The sequence below is a fragment of the Lytechinus variegatus genome, chromosome 7 (assembly GCF_018143015.1).
Source record: "Lytechinus variegatus isolate NC3 chromosome 7, Lvar_3.0, whole genome shotgun sequence".
Lineage (NCBI taxonomy): Eukaryota > Metazoa > Echinodermata > Echinoidea > Temnopleuroida > Toxopneustidae > Lytechinus > Lytechinus variegatus.
In genome coordinates, this window is record NC_054746.1 from 9,468,867 (window position 1) to 9,491,319 (window position 22,453).

Consider the following 22,453-nt stretch of genomic DNA (forward strand, 5'->3'; position numbering starts at 1 on the left):
TGAACCAATATTGTCTCATGCCACACAGTCTACTCCTACCACTTCATCTGCAACCAGTCTGTCTCCTAACAATTTGGTCTGATTTCCATTTAGCTATACCTATTTCATCTATCATCCATTTGGTCTATCAACCGTTTAAATATATGGTTAGATAAAATGTTCATGAACAAATTTTCATTCAACAAAGACAAGGTGGAAATTGGACCAACTGAGCATTACACTGAATGAGAATTAGACCAAATTGATGGCAGACAAAGTTGGCCGTATTCACAAAGGTGGTTTTTAAAACCATTGGTTGAACCCATGGTTTATGCAGATTTCCTGTATAAATTACGCCTATTTAATGCTGATGCACGCTTTTGTCACGGTGCGCAAAATTGACACCTGTTGCCATGGTTAACTACAATTTTGTCAATAATTCAAAAACAGTGGACTCACGAATAAAGTAGCATGGATAACCAGGGCAACATGAGTCAGCTTGGTGCACTGTGACAAAAGCACGCATCAGCATTGGACAGTTTTGATATATGCGGTAAATAAGTGTAATTTATACAGGAAATTCAACTAAAGATTTCTAAATGAAAGACCAAGTAGTTCAGTTCTGCAGCCTTCAGGACTCAAGCTGGAACTTGGCCTTGGACCTAGACTTTGGCAGAGACACAGATGAACTGAATAGCAGCACTGGTGGGTGTTTTATAAAGCTGTTAGTAAGTTCAGATTGACTTCATGCACAACTGGATGACCCTTTCTTGTGCTATATACAAGAAAAAGGAAACCAGAATTCAGTGTAATTTTTTGCCATCATAATCATAAGATTGCTTCATGAGATTGTACATCAATTAAAAAAATATGTTTCCCCTCTTTCATTTGAAGCTAATCTCAACTTTCATAATGCATGCTTGACTGAGTTAGACCAATAGAATGAGGTGCTAGTTAATTTCTATTTGCACCAGCAAGTTACGATTTTAAGCCTTTTCTTGCTTTTACACAATCTATTCAGAAACAAGTTCATAACTTAGATATCAAATTTGTCATCGTTCATGAGACCTTGTGCATAAAATATGAAAAAAAAGGATGGTCGAGAAAGAGTTGCCTGAAAACGTGTTTGATTTCTACCTATTGGACGGATCATTGAAAAACAAGCTTGCATGTAAGAACATGCCAGTGATTCACAAAGTCAGGCGTACCTTTACGAACAGCTTTATGAAACAGTCTACTGGTATAGAAAGACATCTGAGGTTGCTATGCTATATGGACAACATCCTTTACCATCCAATCAATACGGAGTGCTGGTTTGGTGGAGGATAAGGCTATTGGAGGTGGAGGAGGGGGCGGGGGAGGAGCCATGCCCTTTGGCGGTTCACAAGGTGGTGCTTCCACATTCTTCTCCTTATCACCATCACATACAGAAGCTGAACTATGTGCAGTCTCTTTGCTTTTACAGCACTTGTTTCCACTTTCTATGGTTTCTGAGTTGCTGATATGGCTTGATGATATGGCTTCAGCATCAGTAGACTTACAGCAATTAGATCCTGAATCTTTGACCGGTAGTGGTGTGTTTGTGTCAACTGCACAGTCACAGGTTTCTAGCATCTGTAAGAATCATATAAACAATAGCAATGACCAACTAGTGTTGCAGCAATATGTGTTCTTGACATGGTCCTCTCTGATTCTAATCAACAACCTTCACCAATGCGAAAGATATTTAGCAATTGGGCAGAAATTGAGAACTAACAATGATTTTGATTGGTTTACTTCCGAAAAGATGGGCGGGAACTTAGAGAGATGACGGGGGAAAGACAATGGTAAATAAAAATACCGATTTGTGACAATCATAGGGGTGTCACATCTCGAAGAGAAATGACAAAATTTATGAGTGTTCCAGAATACCAACCCATGTCATCGGATCCTGGCTTGCCTGCATACAATTTCTTGTATATCACCACTTACTTATTAAAAATTTTTCAAACTTTGGGAATAATACCAATTGATCACAAAAAACTCACAATCGTTCTATTTTGCTCAAACCCATTACATGAGAGAATAATAAATTCTTACAAACAAACAAAGATTGGACTTTGATTTAATAAAGATCATTTTAAATGCAGTTTACAAAATAATACCTGTTAAGACTTTTACTGCTATACAGCTTAACCTAGGTCAAAATTACAAAAGGTTATCAGACCATCATATACCATTAGAGCTATTTGTGTCTGTTGGTTCTAACAGGGAAAATAAAGTACTGAACCCATAAACCAATAGAAGTTTGATTTCCTCTCATTAGTCCAATTTAAATCTGATGGAATTAAGAGGATGGAAACTTAAATTTGTCTCAGATATGACACAATGGTTCTTTACCATGGCTCCGACTGTGTTGACAGGCTTGCAGAAGGAGTATCCTAGATGTTGATAAAACCCTTGTTTATCCTTTGTGCAGAGATACATCCTGTGGAATCCAGCTTTTGCTGCATGTTGTTCGGCCATCTCCATTACACATCTACCCAACCCTTGTCCTCTCCGCTTCTTGTCTACTACAACTGAAAGAAAAAAACACAACTGATTAATCATAATGATAATATCAGTATCAATTCAAATATTAATAGTAATAATATAGTAATATTGATAATAATAATAATAACTTCAATACTAGCAATATTAGTAATATTAATGTTTTTTTTTTTTTTGCTTTAGCTGCATGTTGTTCATCCATAATCATCACCCATCTACCCAACCCTTACCCTTGTTCTCTCCACTTCTTGTCTACAACAGAAGAAAAAAAAATTATGACAACAATAATAGGACTACTACTACTACGGCTACTACTACTTCTACTCATAATAATAATAATGATAATAACAATAGTAATAATATCAACAACAATAAAAACAATCATCATCATAATAATAATCTTGAACCTTACAAATGTAATCCCTTAAGCAGCTCTTCCAAGCTACACTGGGATGGGATGTGCTGTGACAGAAGGAGGTCGTGGTGCAGACAATTTTGTTGGAATTATATTTACATCAGAACAAGGCATAAGCGATGTTGTGTCTCGCCCACTTGTGAAAATGACCAGATTTGCAAGCGCACGCAACAGAATTGTATCAAAATTCATTGTGAAATAACTGGGATGGAATAACATTTGTCATAAGAGAGTCTTGCAATGTAAACTTTAACATTGACCTGAAAATGACCTTTGACCTTACCATGTGACATCCGGCTGCAGCACAACATGCAGGTTCCCGAAGTGCATATACCATCCATGTTTGGTTGAAAAGTGACTTACGGTTGCAGAGAAATAATGTTTATGATGGACGGACGACATTTGGATTCTTTAGTCCCGCCTTCATCTCGAGTTGGCAAGACAATAATATTGGTGAAGTACAAGTAATAATAATAATAATAATAATATTGATAATGATAATAATAACATTAATAACAGTAATAATAAAAATAATCATGACATTAATAATGATAAAAGCTTGATCTTACTTAGATGTGAACATAAACTTTTGATTTAAAACATAAGTTTGACACAGTTTGTCATATTGTGTTGCAATCTCAGAGACTCCTTAGCTATAAATTTTATGGAATGTAAACTAAGTTTTGTGGTGTCTAATGACTATCATTTACAGAGATTTTATTGAATTTATTCCAACATATTTTTAAATTGTGATAAAATATAAATTTCACCAACCAGTAAGTTTTACTGACTTTAAAGGAGCTATGACTTTGATCCAGTGACCAGCAATTCTGACATAATTGGTGATACTGGACAAACATTCAAATGTCTCAAGTTTAAAGGACTTCATCATTTCAAAACAGTACAATGATGATAAGTTTTTTAAATGTCAACATCTTAACCTATGGTTAATATTTCTGTATACTGATAGCATAACATAGTCTATATTTGATGACCTCAGGTTAAAATAGCAATTGGCCTTAAAATTGTGAATTAAAATTCAGGTCATACTCTCTGCAACTACTTTCTGTGCAATTTTCATGAAATAAGCCTGCATTGTCGAAATAATGTTGGCATTTCAAACAAAATTGACTTAAGATTTAAAAGGCTTTAGCAAAACAGCAACCCCACCCCCAGCAGGCAACCAAGCTAACAAAATATGATAATTGTATTTGTTTTCTATTGATATTGCACATCACATATTTTAATTCAATAGCCTCTGAATAAAAAACTGAAAGCCTTCTAATTAAGGGGTGAGAATCTACAAGTTTTGTAACAAAATGTATTATAAACAAAATACATCTTACCAGATTCTACAAGAACACTCTTGTCATCACTGATGACCTTGGCCAGCCTGCAATATCCAACAACTGTGCTTTCATTCTCTACCAGAACCAATGAGTATGGTAGTGTAGAACATGATTTGGTAATAGAATGCAACCTGAAATTACAGATCAAATGAAAAATATTAGAAGGCAAGTTACATCATGAATATATATACAGGTGGGTGTTTCATAAAACTGTCCGTAAGTTATGAATAATTTTTAGCATGACTTGTAATCCTTTCTTGGGTTTAATGATCCCTCTTTAGCTGACTTAGCCCCTGAAAACATGTTCCAGTCATGCATAAAGTTATACTTACCTTTACGAATAGCTTCATGATACACCCACGGTGACCCATCAGGAATCTTTACCCAAATCAAACATTTTGGGACCACAGAAATCAATCTACCTAGGTAGAAATAGGCTTAGATCTACATGTCTTTAAAAACTGCTTTGACTAGAGTGAATATTTGAGTTATGGAAGGTTGTCTTCTAATGCAGCAAGTTTATATGCACATTTTATAGTCTGATATCTTAGTGCTATCCAATATTCATTCAGTGCAGGAATTGTATCGTTATGAGTCAACAGTGTTCAATTGAATTACATCCCCTTTCATTTTTTCATTGTGTACATGCATTACCCAAAAAAAAACATGTAAAAAGGATCTCTTTTTCGAGATAGGGCATGTTACGTATGTAACGTAATAAGGGTGTCAAAAAACACTAAAATAATGAAAAGGGGGTATATATATTTCGCTAGGAAAACTATGTGTTTATGGTCCAATTTGTGAGGGTATTTATAAAGTATGTAGACTTACTTCTTGCCCCAACACTACAAGTTTATGTTCCAATTTGAGCGAGGTGCGTGGGGTGGTACTAAACCCAATGAAAGTGTAAAGCCGACATCCATGATCGATCATGTCCGTGACATAATTGTTGTACTTACTGTATTTAGGGGGGTCAATTCAGGGTAAACTTGTCAAGGGTACCATTTCGTTTCCAATACTAGTTAAGGATAGGGTTTTAAACGCCAATACTTGTTAAGAGGTGCATTTTGTAAACATGGCAAATACTTGTTTAGGGTGCTTTCCGAAACCCCATGGTCATGCATGGTATCCACTTAATGGAAGTGGCCCGGAAAGCTATAATTAATGCCAGGCCTCCCAATAATGAGCAAGGCAAAGCCTAAGGCTCATACTCATCCTGGTCCTAGGGTTTCTCACACTCCTAAAGGCTAAAGCTTGCAACTGTAATGTATTTTCATGTGCTACTTGAATACATATATAACACAGAATTGTGATATCACCCGAGAAATTGCTTGTCCAGCCTAGACAGCTGGCAGTTGTTTCAGGTTTTTAAACATTTTAATTTTCTTTTAATTTCTCCTCATATGTCATTGTGAGTGGAGCCAACGCAGTTCATCGGAACAACCAAATACAGAGCTAGACTGAAGCTTTAGTTTTGGTCTAGCCCAGCCCAGCCACGATGATGGCATGAGCCAATAAGGTATAGCGCTAATTAGAACCGCAATGCATTATGGGATCGCAGCAAAAAGGGCCATTAGCTAGTTTTGCGCACATGCACTGTCCACTAATGCGCATGCCTAACGGCCCCTTTTGTGATCCCATAATGCATTGCGGTTCTGATTAGCGATGTACCTTATGCCAGGCCCTGAGCAAAATCCAGCCAGGGTCCAGGTAAAGGCCAAGAAAGACAGTCTTGACGTATCTCTCAGCCTTAGATCACATTCACAAACTCTAACTCTCATTTCTACTTCTACTACTAGTCTACCTCAGGCGATGGATAGTGTAGGCTCCGCTCCACTTCACTACCGCTACCCTCCGCTACAACTGACCATCGGGCGACAAGTATGGTTTTTGAGAGCGAGTATTTTGTCGCCCAATGGTTCGGGTAGGTGTAGTGGAGGGTATAGCGGGAGTGAAGTGTAGTATATAGAGCCTACTATTAAATGCAGAGATGCTAAGTTCAAAGACCAGCTATGCCTGAGATTTTCTGTGAATTCTGAGTGAGATCACAGACATTGTGTACAATGTATACGGGGATAGGCTGTGATAGTTGCGTGAGACTGAGATTTGAGGGAATGAACAAGAGTCCAAAATGCTTGAATCTCACGCATAATGCATGAGACTTGGTAGCTCTGTAAATGTTAGTTACACTACACGAACGTGAACCATCGCCTGCGGCCGAGTTAACCCGGGGAGCTCCGGCCTGCAAAGCGGGCAAGAGTCGACCGTGCAAAACGAGACACAGGACTGGGGTAGATTGGGATTTGGGGTCTCAATACCATAGTAATCTTAATCATGTTAATAAAATGTGGAAACAGAAATTGTGCACTTACCACGATTATATGGATGAAGGTCTTTCGTGACACAAATCCCAACTTCGAGGCACAGATTGGAACCTCAAAAAAACAAAATATAGCCTCGGTTTCGATCGGCCATTTGCCTTGGTTTTGAATTTTGAAAGGAAAGTTTTCGCAACAGAACTTTTCGGGGGTTTTTTAGGTTCCAGTCTAGCTGAGCCTCGATGTCAGGATTTGTGTGTCACGATAGACCTTCATCCATCATGGTAATAGGCAATTACTGTGGGATGGACAAGGAAAATGTCTCTAGTTTTTCATTTCCGTGGGGCGGCAAATACAACCACGGTTCTTGGACATGATAATATGTAAAATATTATGAGTGAATACATGCACAATGTTGCCATCGGTAAATTTTGCTCCTGACCTCAAAATTAAAATAATAATATGCAAAATCGTACCATTGACTCGACTGGAAATTCCGCCATTCACCCCGTGTGTTAAGGACTTCCGTGAACGCGCGCAAGCGTGCACAATGCATGTAACCTCGTTCGCGTTTTATTTTTTTTTATTCGCTGTACATGATATACGTAATATACAGAATATACGATGGCGGATAAGATGTCGTCGTCTTCGTCGTGTTTTGACAGCGAAAATGACGATTTATCACTAGCAAATATATGCTACATGCACGTCTTACCCAAGGAAAGAGGGCCAGTAAATTCCTTTCAAGTAAAGAGCTAGAACAAATTTAAGCCTTTGCTGCATTTGTTGATGTAGACTACCTGGGACTTCAGAATAAAAATAGCTATTCGTGCAGCAGAGAAGTTTGCGATTGACTTGCATGCAACCCGGCCCATCCCAGGGAGCAGTGGCTTAACAGTGCAGGGGGGGGGGGGCAAGCTATCCCCCCTGGCGGAGTTCACCGGGAACTTAAAGGGGAAAAAGAAAAGGGGGAGAATGAAAGGGAAAGGGAAAAAAGAGGAACTGGAAAAGGAAAGAAAGAAGAACAGATAGATTGTCATGAAAAGGTGATTTTATTTTTTTTAAATAAGCATGCAAAATCATAAACAAAATCTTGTTTACCGTGGCGTACAGACCAAGAAAAAAAAGGAAAAGGAAAGAGAGAAGGGCGAAAAATATGTTATCTTCTTTATTATGTCAAAATCTGAAATTGGATTTTTGTAATAAAAATGTATAATTTTTTGCTCACTCGCATTGTTTTTTTTACCCGATACACCATATCGCCCCTCAAAATGTTGCCTCATGACGCCATTGCCTGCCCCCCCCCCTTTTGAGAAGCAAAATACTAAAATTTGTAAAAACGTAGATATGCCATTAAAACAAAGGTGTGCCCCCTCTTTTGAAATTGAAGACCCTTTTTTTCGTGTACGAAATATACTTCATTTGTGAGTGAAAACCTTTATTTTTATTTTTTTTTGCTTGTCAATTGGTTGAAAAACTTTTTTTTTTGGGGGGGGGCTGGTCGAAACTTTCCTCTGAAAAATTTGCCCCCTTTTGGAAAATCATGGATCTGCCCCTGATGAGACCGGAGATTTTGTTGCTCTTGCCCCTCCTGCATGGCCACCGACCCGTTACGCTCCTGCCCAGCCCGACCAGCATTGCAGCAAGATCCGAATGGATCAAACTAACGTTATAGATGTAACGCGTTACATCTTGCTCAGAGCCAGGTCAAACATCGTTCGCAGTGGCGTAACTACGGGGGGGCACGTGCCCCCCCAATCGGCTGACCAAAAAAAAAAAAAAAGAGGAAGGGAGAGAAACGTAGTGGAAAAGAAGACATTATTGTTCATTATAATTTAATATTATATCATAATTATGTTATATTACATAAGAAACATTTCTTTTCATAACTTTATGAAACATAATTTGCATAGGGCCTATGTCTTCATTGTTCCTGGTGCTCGCATTGTCTATTTACCGAGATATATAATCCTGTTATACTATAAAACCTCCCGTTTTCAAGTCAATATACAACAAACTGCCAAATGGATTTCCTCGCACTTCGAGTTATTATTGTTTTATGTACAATAGTGTGCTTCTTTTTCATGACTACTTAAAAGTGATGGCCCCATTTAAGGTCTTAATATAAATCATTTCTTGTCCGTGCTTACGTTCGCAGTAGTGGCTTTGTGTAATATGTCTGCTCTCCATGAATTCGTAGAATCAGTCCTTAAAATGTCCCTTTTTCTGATCTGAATATCAAAAATTTTCGCACTCGCATCATTTGGTTAGTGAACTACGTATGGTCTTCGTGAATTCCTACAAATAAGCCTTAAAATGCCCCCCTTCAGGTCTGAATTTCCTAAATTTTCAGCTCGCGCTTCGCGCTCGCAAGATTTGATTAGTGAGATGGGTATGTTAATCATGATTACAAGTGCTTTATGTGCATGTTTAGATGTAATTCTAACAAAATAAGCAAGCGCTTATGGGCAATCGCATTAGATGACTATGGTGAGATGTGTATACTCTTAATGGATTCCTAAAATATAGTCCTTAAAATCTTCCTGTTTGGAGAGTCAATATTTCAAAAAATTTCAGCTCGCACTTCGCGCTCGCATTATTTAGCGAGACAGGTACGTATCATGGTTACAAAAGACTGATTATAATGTCCCTATTTAGGTCTGAATATCCGTTTAATGGCACTGTCCTTAAAATGTCTCTGTTAGGTCAGTATACCTGGCAACTGGGCGCGCTTCGCGCGCTCACGAAGTGACTCAAAATTTTTGCTGGTGCCCCCCCAATGCCGTGACCCACGGTACGCCACTGATCGTTCGTATCACCAGCATTCCAGCAATCAAGCTATCGAAGGTGAAAAAGATACAGAGGATGATTTTGAGATGGTGATCCTTGTTATAGCGATCTTTGTCCATGCCAAAATTGTTTCACTTTGTGCTTTTGCATTTCATTCTCTGCAAAAGTGAAGCAGTACAAGCTTTGATGATTTTTGTATAGGTCTAGATTTCTTAATTGAATCAATACATAATGTGACTCATGTCATGACTTACTTCACCGCCACATTTACAAGCCTATGAATAGAAGACGAAGTAAGTCATGAGTCACATTATTCATCGACTCAATTAAGAAATCTAGATGTAGACCTATACAAAAATCATCAGTTTGCACCGCTTCACTTTTGCAGAGAGTGAAATGCAAGAGCACAAAGTGAAAACAAATTACCTTCGATCGCTTGATTGCTCAATGCTGGTGATATACGAACGATGTTTGACCTGGCTCTGGGCAAGATGTAAACGCGGTAGGCCTACATCGAATTTTATATATATTTATTTTGATCCATTCGGATCTTGCTGAAATGCTGGTCGGACGTCGGGCTGGTCTCCCGGGGCCGGGCTGCATGCAAGTCAATCGCAAACTTCTCTGCTGCACGAATAGCTATTTTTATTCTGAAGTCCCAGGTAGTCTACATCAACGAATGCAGCAAAGGCTTAAATTTGTTCTAGCTCTTTACTTGAAAGGAATTTACTGGCCCTCTTTCCTTGGGTAAGACGTGCATGTAGCATATATTTGCTAGTGATAAATCGTCATTTTCGCTGTCAAAACACGACGAAGACGACGACATCTTATCCGCCATCGTACATTCTGTATTATAACGTATATCATGTACAGCGAATAAAAAAAATAAAACGCGAACGAGGTTACATGCATTGTGCACGCTTGCGCGCGTTCACGGAAGTCCTTAACACACGGGGTGAATGGCGGAATTTCCAGTCGAGTCAATGGTACGATTTTGCATATTATTATTTTAATTTTGAGGTCAGGAGCAAAATTTACCGATGGCAACATTGTGCATGTATTCACTCATAATATTTTACATATTATCATGTCCAAGAACCGTGGTTGTATTTGCCGCCCCACGGAAAGTCACAATTTTAACGACCATCCCACAGTCTATAAATGCATAATTTCTGTTTCCACATTTTATTAAGATTACTATTGAGACCCCAATCTACCCCAGTGTCTCCCTCGTTTTAAACCGGTCGACTCGCGGGCCGGAGCTCGAGCTCCCTGCCCCTGCCCTGGCTGCCTGAGTAAGTTCAGGCCGAGTGAGCTGAGCTTGAGCCTTATTCATTTCATGATTTTATACTCTACCTAGCAGCTTTGCTCCTTGGCCATTCATCATTCAAAATTTCAACACAGCCATCTGTAAGGTGGGTATTTTCATGTAAAGCTAAAATTGACATCATCCTGACTCAAAATCCAAATCCCGATTGAATGAGGTTAATCAAAGATAATCGTAGCGCAGTTTTAAATGCGTCCGTCTATCTCTCATGTCGTAAATTCAGCACGTGTCAATGTCACCCATAGAGATTCAACCCCGTTAGCATACCCTACCGTGCCATTAAAATAAGTTGCGCTATTTTATCCAACCACGCCCACTTTTGTGGACAAACAGTTCAGAGGCCATTGCTAGGCTGCCTATGTGGGACAGTGCCGGGCTAGCTACTTCCTACTTACCGCTCGATGTCTAGATAAGATTAAGCACGTATGCCGGCATGCCCACGACCAAGGAGGGGATCAAGCAAGAAGAGAGCAGTCACTTTCACAGGTATTTAAATTTCAAAATAAGAGCATGGAACCACACAAGAATGCTGATCATACTACCGAAAGGCCGCTTTATGCAAAATTATCTGCTCAACACAGGGAGTAAGTTGAATGAACTTAATTTTACTAACGTTTATTAGATCTATTCTTACGCAGGTTATTTCTCTTCAAATCCACAAAGTAAATTCTTTTTTTTTTAATGAGTAAATAATTTTTCTCCAGACACCCTACTGTTATTCCTGTCTATTGACAACTATAATTTTGAGCCTATTTTTGTGTGACCCTCTGTTCCTCTCCTTTTTCTTAATAGTTTTCAGCAGTGGCTGGCTGATCCAGGTAGGGGCACATTCAGCTCTTTTATTTTTTTTAATATTGGAGCCCTAAAAAAATGTTTGTCATATTTTTTCTCACATAAATCAATCACTGTAAATTGGGAGTGTAGACCTTTTTTTTGGGGGGGGGGCAGATAATTTTGTTCTGAACAAAAAAAATTTCCCTCCCCCAGCCCTTTTGGAAAATCCTGGATCCACCCAGTCCCAGGGCTGGTTTTTAGCCTGACTTACTTATGTACTATGTCTCAAATTGCCAATTGGTGATATCCAATAAACTTGATGAAGATAATTCTTTTATTTAGCAACAAAACTTTGTAGTCATACAAAGACACTCGGAAAGTAAATTTTCCTCCTTTTCTTTCTTTTAGGAGCTTTGCCTTTGCTACTGTCAGTAAGCGTCTACCTGTGATTCTGACCAAGGTTATTGATACAGTCTACAAGTACAGGAAAGATGCACAGGAGTTACATGGCCAGGTGAGCCAGAAGATGTACTTGGCAAAAAGTAATTTCCTTTCTTGGGAGTGCCAAAAAAACACGATGAAAAACCACAGAAGAAGTCAATGCCTTGATGATGATGATGATGAAGATGATATGATGGTGGTTGTTGAGGTGGTGGTGGTAGTGAAATGATGATGATGATGATGGTGGTGCTGGTGGTGATAGTGATGGTGCTGATGATGATGATGATGGTGATGATCATGATGATGATGATGATGATGATTTATATGCCGTTTTATTCTTTGAGTAATGATGACCTCTCCATTAATTTAAATACGCCTAGTAATTCAAATGGCTACCCTCAGGTTAATTCGGTGTACAACCACTTTGTAGCAAACAACATTAATGCATCATCAGAACTTCTTGATTTCCACACTGATCATGATTTAATTCGCAATCCTTCATCAGAATACATCACTGAACTTCAATTCAAAAACACTACTAGACAATTCTCCAAAGATATTTTTTCTTTATTACATTTAAACATAAGAAGCATAAATAAACACTTCGAAGAGTTCCAACTGCTATTAGACAATAATTCATCTAGAAATTCATTTTCCATTATTGGACTTACAGAAACTTGGTTAACTGATGAATCCAATATTCCATTTTCACTAGATCAATATGATTTCGTTTTTAATAACAGGAAAGATAGACATGGCGGTGGTGTTGCATTATATGTTTCCCACAATTACGAATACAAAATTCACAACGAAATCACTAATATGAATGAATATGTAGAGTCACTTTTTATCGAAATCAATGTCCCAAATTCCAAAAATATAATCATAGGTGTTATATATAGACCACCAAATTCTAATCATAATGATTTTTTACTTTACCTTTCTAACTTGGTTAGAAATCCATTGTTGGTGAACAAACATGTTTTTATTTTAGGGGATTTCAATATTGATATATTGAAGCATGACAGTAACAATACTGCCCATGAATTTCTTGAAACATTTTTGACATCTTCATATTTGCCATTAATATCAAAACCCACTCGCATTGCAGATCGCTCTGCAACACTTATTGATAACATATTTTGTAACGTCATGCCGACTCCTGATTCTGAAATAATATTATCTGATCTGACTGATCACTTTCCTATTATGTCACATTTTACCCTTAAGCACTCATGTATTAATCCTTCCAAGCCATCAAGGCGGAGACCTACTCCAGAGAATCTCGCAAGACTGGGTATTTCGTTAGAGTCTGTTGACTGGTCACCTATTTATAACAATAATGATGTAAACATATGCTTCAATAACTTTCTGAATATTTTTATTAGTGAATTAGATAAGCATATTCCAAAAGTAAAAGATAGACAAACTAACTACAAAAAATCACCAAGACTTCCTTGGATATCTAAAGCACTTTTGCGTTCAATCAACAGAAAAAATAATTTATATTATAATTCCAAACTTAAAGGCACTCTTCAGGCAAAAACTAAATACACCACATATAAGAATACTTTAACCAAAACAATACGTTTGGCAAAGAAAAGATATTTTACTGATCAAATAATTCTGTATAAACACGAAATTCAAAATACATGGAAAGTTCTTAAACAAGCCATGAATTTATCCAATAACAAGTCCGATATAACTGAAATAAGGTCTAACGGTGATATTATTGGAGATCCTGATGATATAGCTAATATTTTTAATGACTATTTTTCATCTATAGGAACTAACCTAGCTAGAGACATCCCCCCTTCAACAAAACACTTTTATGATTACCTAGGTACACCTAATTCTAGTTCAATATTTTTCACTCCCGTAGTTAAAAAAGATATTACTGATATTGTATCTAATTTGAATAATAAAAAAAGTCCTGGTTATGATGATGTCAATAACTTTATTTTAAAAGGTATAATATCTGAAATTGTCGATCCTTTGACATATATTTTTAACATTTCTCTAGCCTCCGGTCAAGTCCCTGATCGCATGAAAATTGCCAAGGTCATTCCATTATACAAAAAGGGTGACAAGTTAAGTGTCAGTAATTATCGCCCAATTTCTTTATTATCATCCTTGTCAAAAATTTTAGAAAAAGTGGTTTATAGCAAAACAATTGATTTTTTAAAATCTCACAATATTTTTTCTAATTTTCAGTTTGGATTTAGAGAAAAACACAACACAGAACATGCATTATTGAATTTCGTTGATAAAGTGGCTCACGCTTTTGATAATTGCTCACATCTAGTCGGCATTTTTCTGGACTTCTCCAAGGCCTTCGACACCATTAACCATGATATCTTATTACATAAACTTTCTCATTATGGTGTGCGCGGGAAGGCCTTGGAGTGGTTCAGAAGCTACTTATCCGACAGACGTCAATTTGTATCTTTGAATGGTCAAGCATCCAATATGCAGTACATTAATTGTGGAGTCCCGCAAGGCAGTCTGTTAGGCCCTTTATTATTTATTATTTATATTAATGACTTTTGTAAATCATCTGATATCCTTTCGTTCATTCTTTTTGCAGACGATTCTAATATATTTTATTCCCATAAAAATCCATATACCTTAGTAAATACTGTTAATAATGAACTTTTAAAAGTCACACAATGGATAAGATCCAACAAATTGTCTCTTAATTTACTTAAAACTAAATATATGCTATTTAGCAATTCCATTGATACACTTCCCATGGACATTGTTTTAGACGAAACTAATTTAGAAAGTGTCACATTCATTAAATTTCTCGGTGTTACCGTTGATAATAAGCTTTCCTGGAAATACCACATAGATTGTATATGTAAGATTATTTCGCGAAATATTGGCATTATCAATAAACTGAAATATCATTTTTCGTCGTCATCACTTTTAATGCTATATTCTTCCCTGATCTTGCCTTACTTGAATTATGGGATACTTGCCTGGGGCAGCACCCATCAAACCATTTTAGATAGACTGTTATTACTGCAAAAGAAGTCCCTTCGTGTTATTCATAATTCAGCTTTTCGTTCACACACTGACCCACTATTTTTTGATAGCAAATTGCTGAAGATTAGCGACCTATATTTATTTCATTTAGGACAATTTATGTTTAATTTTGACAAAAACACACTTCCACGTATATTTGATTCTATGTTTCCTCTTAATCGGTCTTTTCATAATTACTCTACTCGGCAATCTGACGAATTTCATTTACCCCGTTTTAGAACTTTATTAGCAAAGAGTACATTTATGTTCGATGGCCCTAGATTTTGGAACTCCCTCGACAATAACATAAAAAACAGCCCTTCCATATATTCTTTTAAAAGAAAACTTAAAAACGTTTTACTTAAATCCTACCGAGGTCTTCAGTTCTAATTCCTGCTCGTTATCATCTCCTCTCAGACTTAGTTATTTTTGTTAGTCTATCATTTTGTTTTATCCTCTCTTTTCGGTCGAAATTTGTCCTGATTCTATTTTACGTTTATTTCTCCTTTTGTCGTCCTGTTTTTTTTTTTTTATTATTTTTTCGTTTTTTGTCTTGTTCTGTGAGTTATCCTGTTCTTTTTAATCAATTCAGTAATCTCCGTAGGCAAATAGCAACCATTGCGTCTCTCTCTCTCCCTCTCTCCTCTATTCTCTTTCTTCAGGGGGATTCACATTATACAAGCTATGCTTTTTAGTGAATCCCCCATTTCCACAGATACTTATTTTTCTATCCTTACTATATATTATTTGTCTATAAAATATTTTGTATTATATTTTTATATGTTAGTTATGATTATTATTAATGTATTGTAAATATTTGTTATAATCTATGAAAATGATTTGTATCAATATTTGTTATTTCTGTTGGAAATAAAACTGAATCTGAATCTGAATCTGATGATGATGATGACAGAATAAGTGGTTACCCTGCCAAAGTTATGCACAAGACTTTTGGCATCTTCCAGATTGCAATTGGGCAGCAGTCCTCAGCATTATGGAGAAACCAAATTGATGTTTGAATCCTAACGGAATAGGTAGAATATTCTCAATAGCTGTCAATGGGGAAATAGGCCCTAAACTGTTTAAACCCGTAAAGCAGGACAGTCAGGGAGCATTTACTTTTATTGTACAAGTTTTCAGATCTGACAAATTTCCTTGATTTTAATTGACATGGAATCCCAGGTGTCTGACTTACTATGGTAGCTGTCAGATAAAATAAACTTTGTTCATGCCATCCGTGCAATGTTCTCTATGACTCTAAATGCCAATGAAGCAAAATAAACGTGTGTTCATTCATCAGCTTTATACTAGTATTTTATGTATAAGATGTTTCCCCTATGGAATATCATGTTCTGTAAATGAATGATAAGTTGAGATGAAAAGTAAATGATACATGTTTAACTTCCAACTGTTTATTGTTTCCTGCAGCAAGGGGCTGAAGACTGCAAATTCATTGTTGGCAAGCTGTCTGCTCTCAAGAACTGCATGCAAACAGACAAAGCCCTAGAAAAGCTCACAGATGATCGTGAGGATGTAGAGCTTTGGAATGGGTACTTAGATGATGAGACGGAGCGTTGCGGAGGAAACAAACCCAGATGGTTCAAGTCGGCTTGGCTTTATGTTGAGTGCTACATGTACAGGGCCATCAATGAAGCCATAACCCTGAGGTAGGTTGAAGGTGATCTTTTTACACTTGTGAAATTTTGTAAAACCTGGTGGGTGTTTCATAAAGCCGTTCGTAAAGTTACGCACAACTGGAACATGGTCTTAGGTCATAAATCAATTACACAGGGATATCACATAGCATAAGAAAGGATCACCAGTCGTGCATAAAGTCATTCGTATCTTACGAACAGCTTTATGAAACATCCACCAGTAAACTCAAAATGCAAGAATTTCAATTCTGCTCCATACTTTTTAATCCACATCTCCAGAATATGAACTTTCTAGGGCCTGCTTCATTAAGACTTACATTATGGTTTATACAATGGAAACCTTAATTTTAATCGGCTGCTGGGCCCTGTTACCATGGTAAGTTGTTTGTGAACAGGCCTCTCATTTGTGCTGGAAAGTTGTCAACCATGACAGGGTAAATTCAATAACTCTTTATAAACTACCATAGTTCATAAAGCTGGACATAAAAACTATTTTGTTTACATAAATTAATATTCAGAGGCGGGTTACTGATTGCTAAATCAAGGGCCGCTTTGTGTAATCTCAGCTCTGTGCATTGTAAGATCATTAATGGTATGACTTGTTTACTGCATATTCTCTTCAACATGACTTGATGATATTTCAATGAAAATTTCATGTCTTCCTCTTACTTTACAGCCAATGTCTAAAAACCTTTGACCCCTTTAGAGATCAGAAACAAACTGCCCTGCTATCTTCCCATGATGCAGTATGCACTCTAACCTCTTACCTAGACGAGGCAGTCAAGGTGCCAGCCTCTTTTGAAAAGTTTGCTGATATTCTTCAGGTCAGTAGAAATTAATACCATTTTTTTACTTTTGTTATTCCTAGACCTCTTTTTTTCTATTTTATCAATTGTTGTTGGTTGGATTTTTGCATTGAGGAATGTTTGGTTGGGCTGCAGTACCATATTCTAGCAGCTTTATAAAACATGCTTATCTTAGTAGCCTAGATATTGGTTGGTGACTTGGGGATTATTTTATGAAACAAATATTCAAACATTTTCACTATTTGTTATAATTTACTCAAATCCTGAAATCCGATTGGTCCAGGGCAAGTAAGTCAGCAGTTCTGTAAGTCAGTGAGAATCAACAAGAAAACTTCATTCAACATGAATAGGATTTATGCTTGTTACAGAGAAATCTCTGTGATGTCATTGCTCTCAAAAGATTAGCTTTGTCTCCAAGGCTTTATGGAAATTCAAATATGTCTGATTATACTTCAGCAGTAGTTCCTCACAACCCTTATCATTTCTTGCGAAGAATTTTATACACTACTTGGGAGATATATCTTTCTGGCCTTAGCAAGACACAAGAGGCAGATATATAATTTGAAATTAATATTTAAACATTAATCCTCAGTCTTTGCACTAAATAAATTATACTTCCTATGCACATGTTTATATTATACGCCTGTCCTATGGGACGTATTATAGTATCATGCTCGGTGTCCATCTGTCTGTCCGTCCGTCTGTCTGTTCATCCGTTAACTTTTCCTTGTAAACGCGATAACGTTAGTTTAACTTAACCCAAGCTCATATAATTGGTGTGTATGATACTAGCATGGATCCCAGGAAGCCTATTGATTTTCAGGTCAAAAGGTCAACGGTCAAGATCACAGTGACATGTTTTCATGTTACCCCTGTGCAGTCCTTGAAAACGTCATAACTTCAGTTTAACTTAACCTAGGCTCATATTATTTGGTGTGTATGATACTAGCTAGCATGAATCCCAGGAATTCTATTGATTTGAGGTCAGATGAGGTCAGACTCCATTTTCTGCATTTCAGGCATATTATGTGCTTGCCGTAGCGACACTTTGTGTCTTTTTCTTCAAATAATGGCAATAGACTTATTGTACTCTTACTACAATCATCCTTTCTTTTCAAACCACTTGACAGATATCTCTGTGGGGGAACAAGTGTGACTTATCTATATCGGCAGGAATTGAAAACTCCCAGAAGATAAGTCCAGTGGCTCAACTGGCCACTTTACAACCCTACATTCTGGCGGACAACATCCACCAAGTATGGCAGACTCTATGTGGTGCCAAAGCATCCCAAATCTCCCCTGATAAGAAGGTCAGACTAGATGTAGTCTTGGACAATGCCGGTTTCGAGCTCCTCACAGACTTGGTCCTTGTGGACTACTTACTTCAGGTCAGGCTCATCGATGAAGCACATTTCCATCTGAAAGCAATGCCTTGGTTTGTTAGTGATGTCATCAGGTTTGACTGGGACTGGACGCTTCAGCAATTGCAGGAGAACAAAGACGCAGCTGTGTCGTCTCTGGGGCAGCGCTTCCAGGATCGGCTCAGAAGCGGTGTCTGTATACTGCACGATCATCTCTTCTGGACTACTTGCTATGATTTCTGCGATATGAAGGTGGTGGCTCCGGAACTCTTTCAGGAACTAAGTTACGCTGATCTCCTTCTCTTTAAGGGAGACCTCAACTACCGCAAGCTGGTGGCAGATCGCTCCTGGCCACACACCACACCCTTCGAAGATGCCCTATGTGGCTTCCACCCGGCACCCTTGTGTGCTCTTAGGACACTGAAATCTGACACCGTTGTTGGATTGAAAGAAGGATTGAGCGAGAAGAAAGAGGCAGAGGATAAAGACTGGATGGTCACGGGACAGAATGCGGTTATTCAGTTCTGCAACAAAATTGTCCAATTGAGTCCTTGACAGGAGTAAGAAGATGACTATATCCAATCATGTGTGTGGATCTTTATTTCAATTGTAGGTAATGTGGCATATTGCTGGGATTCGTTAACCAACTCAAATGACTAGCATAATTATACTTACAGAAGCAGTATATAAACATATATATTGGGGTAATATCTTCAGTTAGAAAAAAATTATTGTTAAACCAGAAGTTTAACCTCATTGGCTGAAATTTGTGACATTTCAAAAACAAGATTCTAGATAATTTAATTTATTTGCCAGTGATATATATATATTTTACTTATTTTTTACTTCAATACATCGTTTTGAAGACTCTTTGGTTAGATATGGACTATAAATTTTATACAAAATACGGATTAGTGGCATTCTTTCACATTTGATTTCTATCACAAACCTTTGTGTTAGGGGGTTCTGGTGCATTGCTTCTTTCAAATCCTTTCATGTATTTATTGTGTTATATTCTCTAATTTTCTTTCAAAGTCCTTATCCTTATTTATTTTAATAAACTAATTAATGATAAATTGCAACTTGTTTTGTAACAGGGAAATGTTCCAGAAATGATCTTAATCAGTATACGTCTGCAGTGATGATTTATTTTCATGCATCTTTAAAAAATCATTCTATTTGATGAAATTCAATCACTTTCTTATTTGCAAAATAGGCATTAATGAATATTTTGTCAAGCAACAGGGTAAGTTAAAAAAAGTGATATTTGCAATACATACACTTATGTATCTATTCATGTTAAAAAAGAAATTGGCTCAGGAGTTCAACTGGTATCTTCTGTTTTAACAATATATAGAATTTGGAACATCTTTGAATTTATTGTTTGAAAATTATATTATTCGTATGAAGGTGTGCAAAATAGAACATATGGTATTTGTTCTTGAAGGTGTTTGGAAAATGTTATACAAGTGCACGGTTGAGAAAGGGTAAATTTCAATCTTTTTCTTTGTTAGGAGATCTTATGATGACTCTTCTAGTAATATTATTATATTATTATTTCCTCTACATAATAATATTTATGATGGCGAAAATAGTCAAATTGACTGGTTGCTAAATACAAACAATAACCCCACCACCCCCCCCTTAACGTTAGGCTAAGATCTGATGTTGACACTGCTGCTGTCGCCCAACCTAACATTATGTTTTTGAAATGACATCATAACTTATCTATATAGACCTAAATGTGGATATAGGGGTAATCAAGTGTCACTGAACTTAGTTTCAGGTCACATGACCAAGGTCATATAGGTCAATGCACTTTGACCATGTTGGGGGAATCCACATCAAAATCTTAACCTAAGGTTAAGTTAAAATTTTGGGCTTCCGCCGCCAATGAACTCATGAACCAGATCCATAACCATTCAGGCCTGAATTCACAAAGGTGGTTTTGAAAACCCAAGGTTGAGTCCATGGTTTATGCAGATTTCCTGGATAAATTACGCTTAATTTAGTGCGTATTGGGCACGTGTATAAAACATGTCCAATTCTGATGTGCGCTTTTGTCACAGTGCGCCAAATTGACGCCTGTTACCATGGCTAGATACACTGGCACTATTTTATTCATGAGTCCACTGTTTGAAGAGTGGACTCATGAATAATAATAGTGGACTCATGAATAAAATAGCATTGAGAGCCACAGCAACCATGGACTCAACCTTGGGTTTTCAAAACCACCTTTGTGAATTCAGGCCTGAATGGTTATGGATCTGGTTCATGAAATGTGGACATAAGGGTAATCAAGTATCACTGATCATCTTGCACAAGTCTTTGGTCACAAGATCAAGGACAAATGTCATTGAGGGTCAGTGAACATAGTTGTATATCATCATATGAATTGTATTCTTTGTGAATGATTATTCTGTCAGCACTGCTGCTATATTGAATCGCGTAATGTAGGCAAGACTGCCAGAGGAAAGATAACTTGTTATGTTATTCTGTTACTTGTAATGTTATTCTGATACTTTGTATTATGTTAAAATGGAAATGAAATGAAAAATTTAAAAGAAATTGAAATTTATTTAATTCAGTGTGTAGTGTTTTTGTTGTTGTTTTACATTATTTCATTCACCATGTAAAATTGTTGTTTACAAACAACAAAACTAAGTATGTTAGACACTATGTCTTTCAATGAAATAAGATAGAGCAAGTTATTACAAAAAAAGTACATAGAAAATCGTGCCCCTTTATAACAATCTATTTCTTTATTAAGGAAATAACTCACCATTAGTCCCACCTAAAATGTTCAATATTTGAGGTAGAATATCATTCATTCTTTCAACTTCACTGCCAACTGAGCAATTATGGAGACTGTCTGTAGTTGCTCTCTCTCTCTCTCTCTCTCTCTCCGTTTATGTTTGATATCCAAGTCCTTTGGAAGCGCATAGAGACATTATTCATAATTGTGATATGCGCTATACAAGAACTGTTTATTATTATAATTAATATTTGATAACAAGTGCTATATAGACCTGATATTTTTTTTTCAAATTAATTGTTTTTCTCTCCCTGGGTAACCACTAGATATTTCCCCTAAATATCAATTTACTTTCTGCTTATCTGGGTCCCGTTTCACGGAGACTTGTAATTAAAAACAAATGCACCATTTCTATAACAAATTTACTATCGGCAAATCAAATTGAAGGATTTTAGTATCATTTATTTGTTATTGTTAGTTTGTTATTATAACAAGTTTTATGAAACCCCCTGCAGGGTCGTAGCTAGAGGGGGGTAATGGAGGATTTGACCCCCCAAAAAAAAAAAAAAAAAAAAAAAACATTCATGGCAGTCAGCAAATATATATATATATCCGTCGGCAAAATGGAAGATAGGTGAGAAAAAGAAAGAGAGAAGGAAGGAAGGAAGGAAGGAAAGAAAGAGAGAGAGAAAAGAACAAAAGGAAGAGCCTGACAGAGGTACTACCTTTGAACCCGGGGGGGGCACTTCCATTCACGAGTGGATACCATGCGCGACCATGGGGTCTCGAAAAGGACCCTAAACACGTAATTTCCATATTCTGAAAATGCACCCCTTAACAAGTATTGGCGTGTGAAACCCTACCCTTAACAAGTATTGGAAACAAAACGATACTCTTGGCAAATATTCCCTGAAATGAACCCCTAAA

The 22,453-nt window shown here is 37.0% G+C and overlaps 2 protein-coding genes across 3 annotated transcripts; one reads left to right on the forward strand and one right to left on the reverse strand.

Annotated features, from left to right (window-relative positions):
- Positions 1 to 426: 426 nt before the first annotated feature.
- On the reverse strand, positions 427 to 10,938 carry LOC121418394 (N-alpha-acetyltransferase 80-like). The gene is made up of 4 exons (XM_041612235.1): positions 10,737 to 10,938; positions 4,270 to 4,403; positions 2,359 to 2,537; positions 427 to 1,593 (listed from the first exon to the last, which is right to left on the reverse strand). Exons 1-4 carry the CDS (start codon positions 10,829 to 10,831, stop codon positions 1,243 to 1,245), a joined length of 759 nt encoding a protein of 252 aa, XP_041468169.1. The 5' UTR covers positions 10,832 to 10,938; the 3' UTR covers positions 427 to 1,242.
- Positions 10,939 to 11,045: 107 nt separating this feature from the next.
- Positions 11,046 to 20,543, forward strand: LOC121418393 (damage-control phosphatase ARMT1-like). 2 transcript variants are annotated; one of them, XM_041612234.1, is made up of 5 exons: positions 11,046 to 11,193; positions 11,890 to 11,995; positions 16,378 to 16,616; positions 17,281 to 17,428; positions 18,541 to 20,543. In XM_041612234.1, the coding sequence occupies exons 1-5, from the start codon at positions 11,141 to 11,143 to the stop codon at positions 19,324 to 19,326; spliced, it is 1,332 nt and encodes a 443-aa protein (XP_041468168.1). In that variant the 5' UTR covers positions 11,046 to 11,140; the 3' UTR covers positions 19,327 to 20,543. The 2 variants fall into 2 exon arrangements, with proteins under 2 accessions (XP_041468168.1, XP_041468167.1); XM_041612233.1 differs by having other exon boundaries at positions 11,118 to 11,291.
- The last annotated feature ends 1,910 nt before the right edge of the window (positions 20,544 to 22,453 follow it).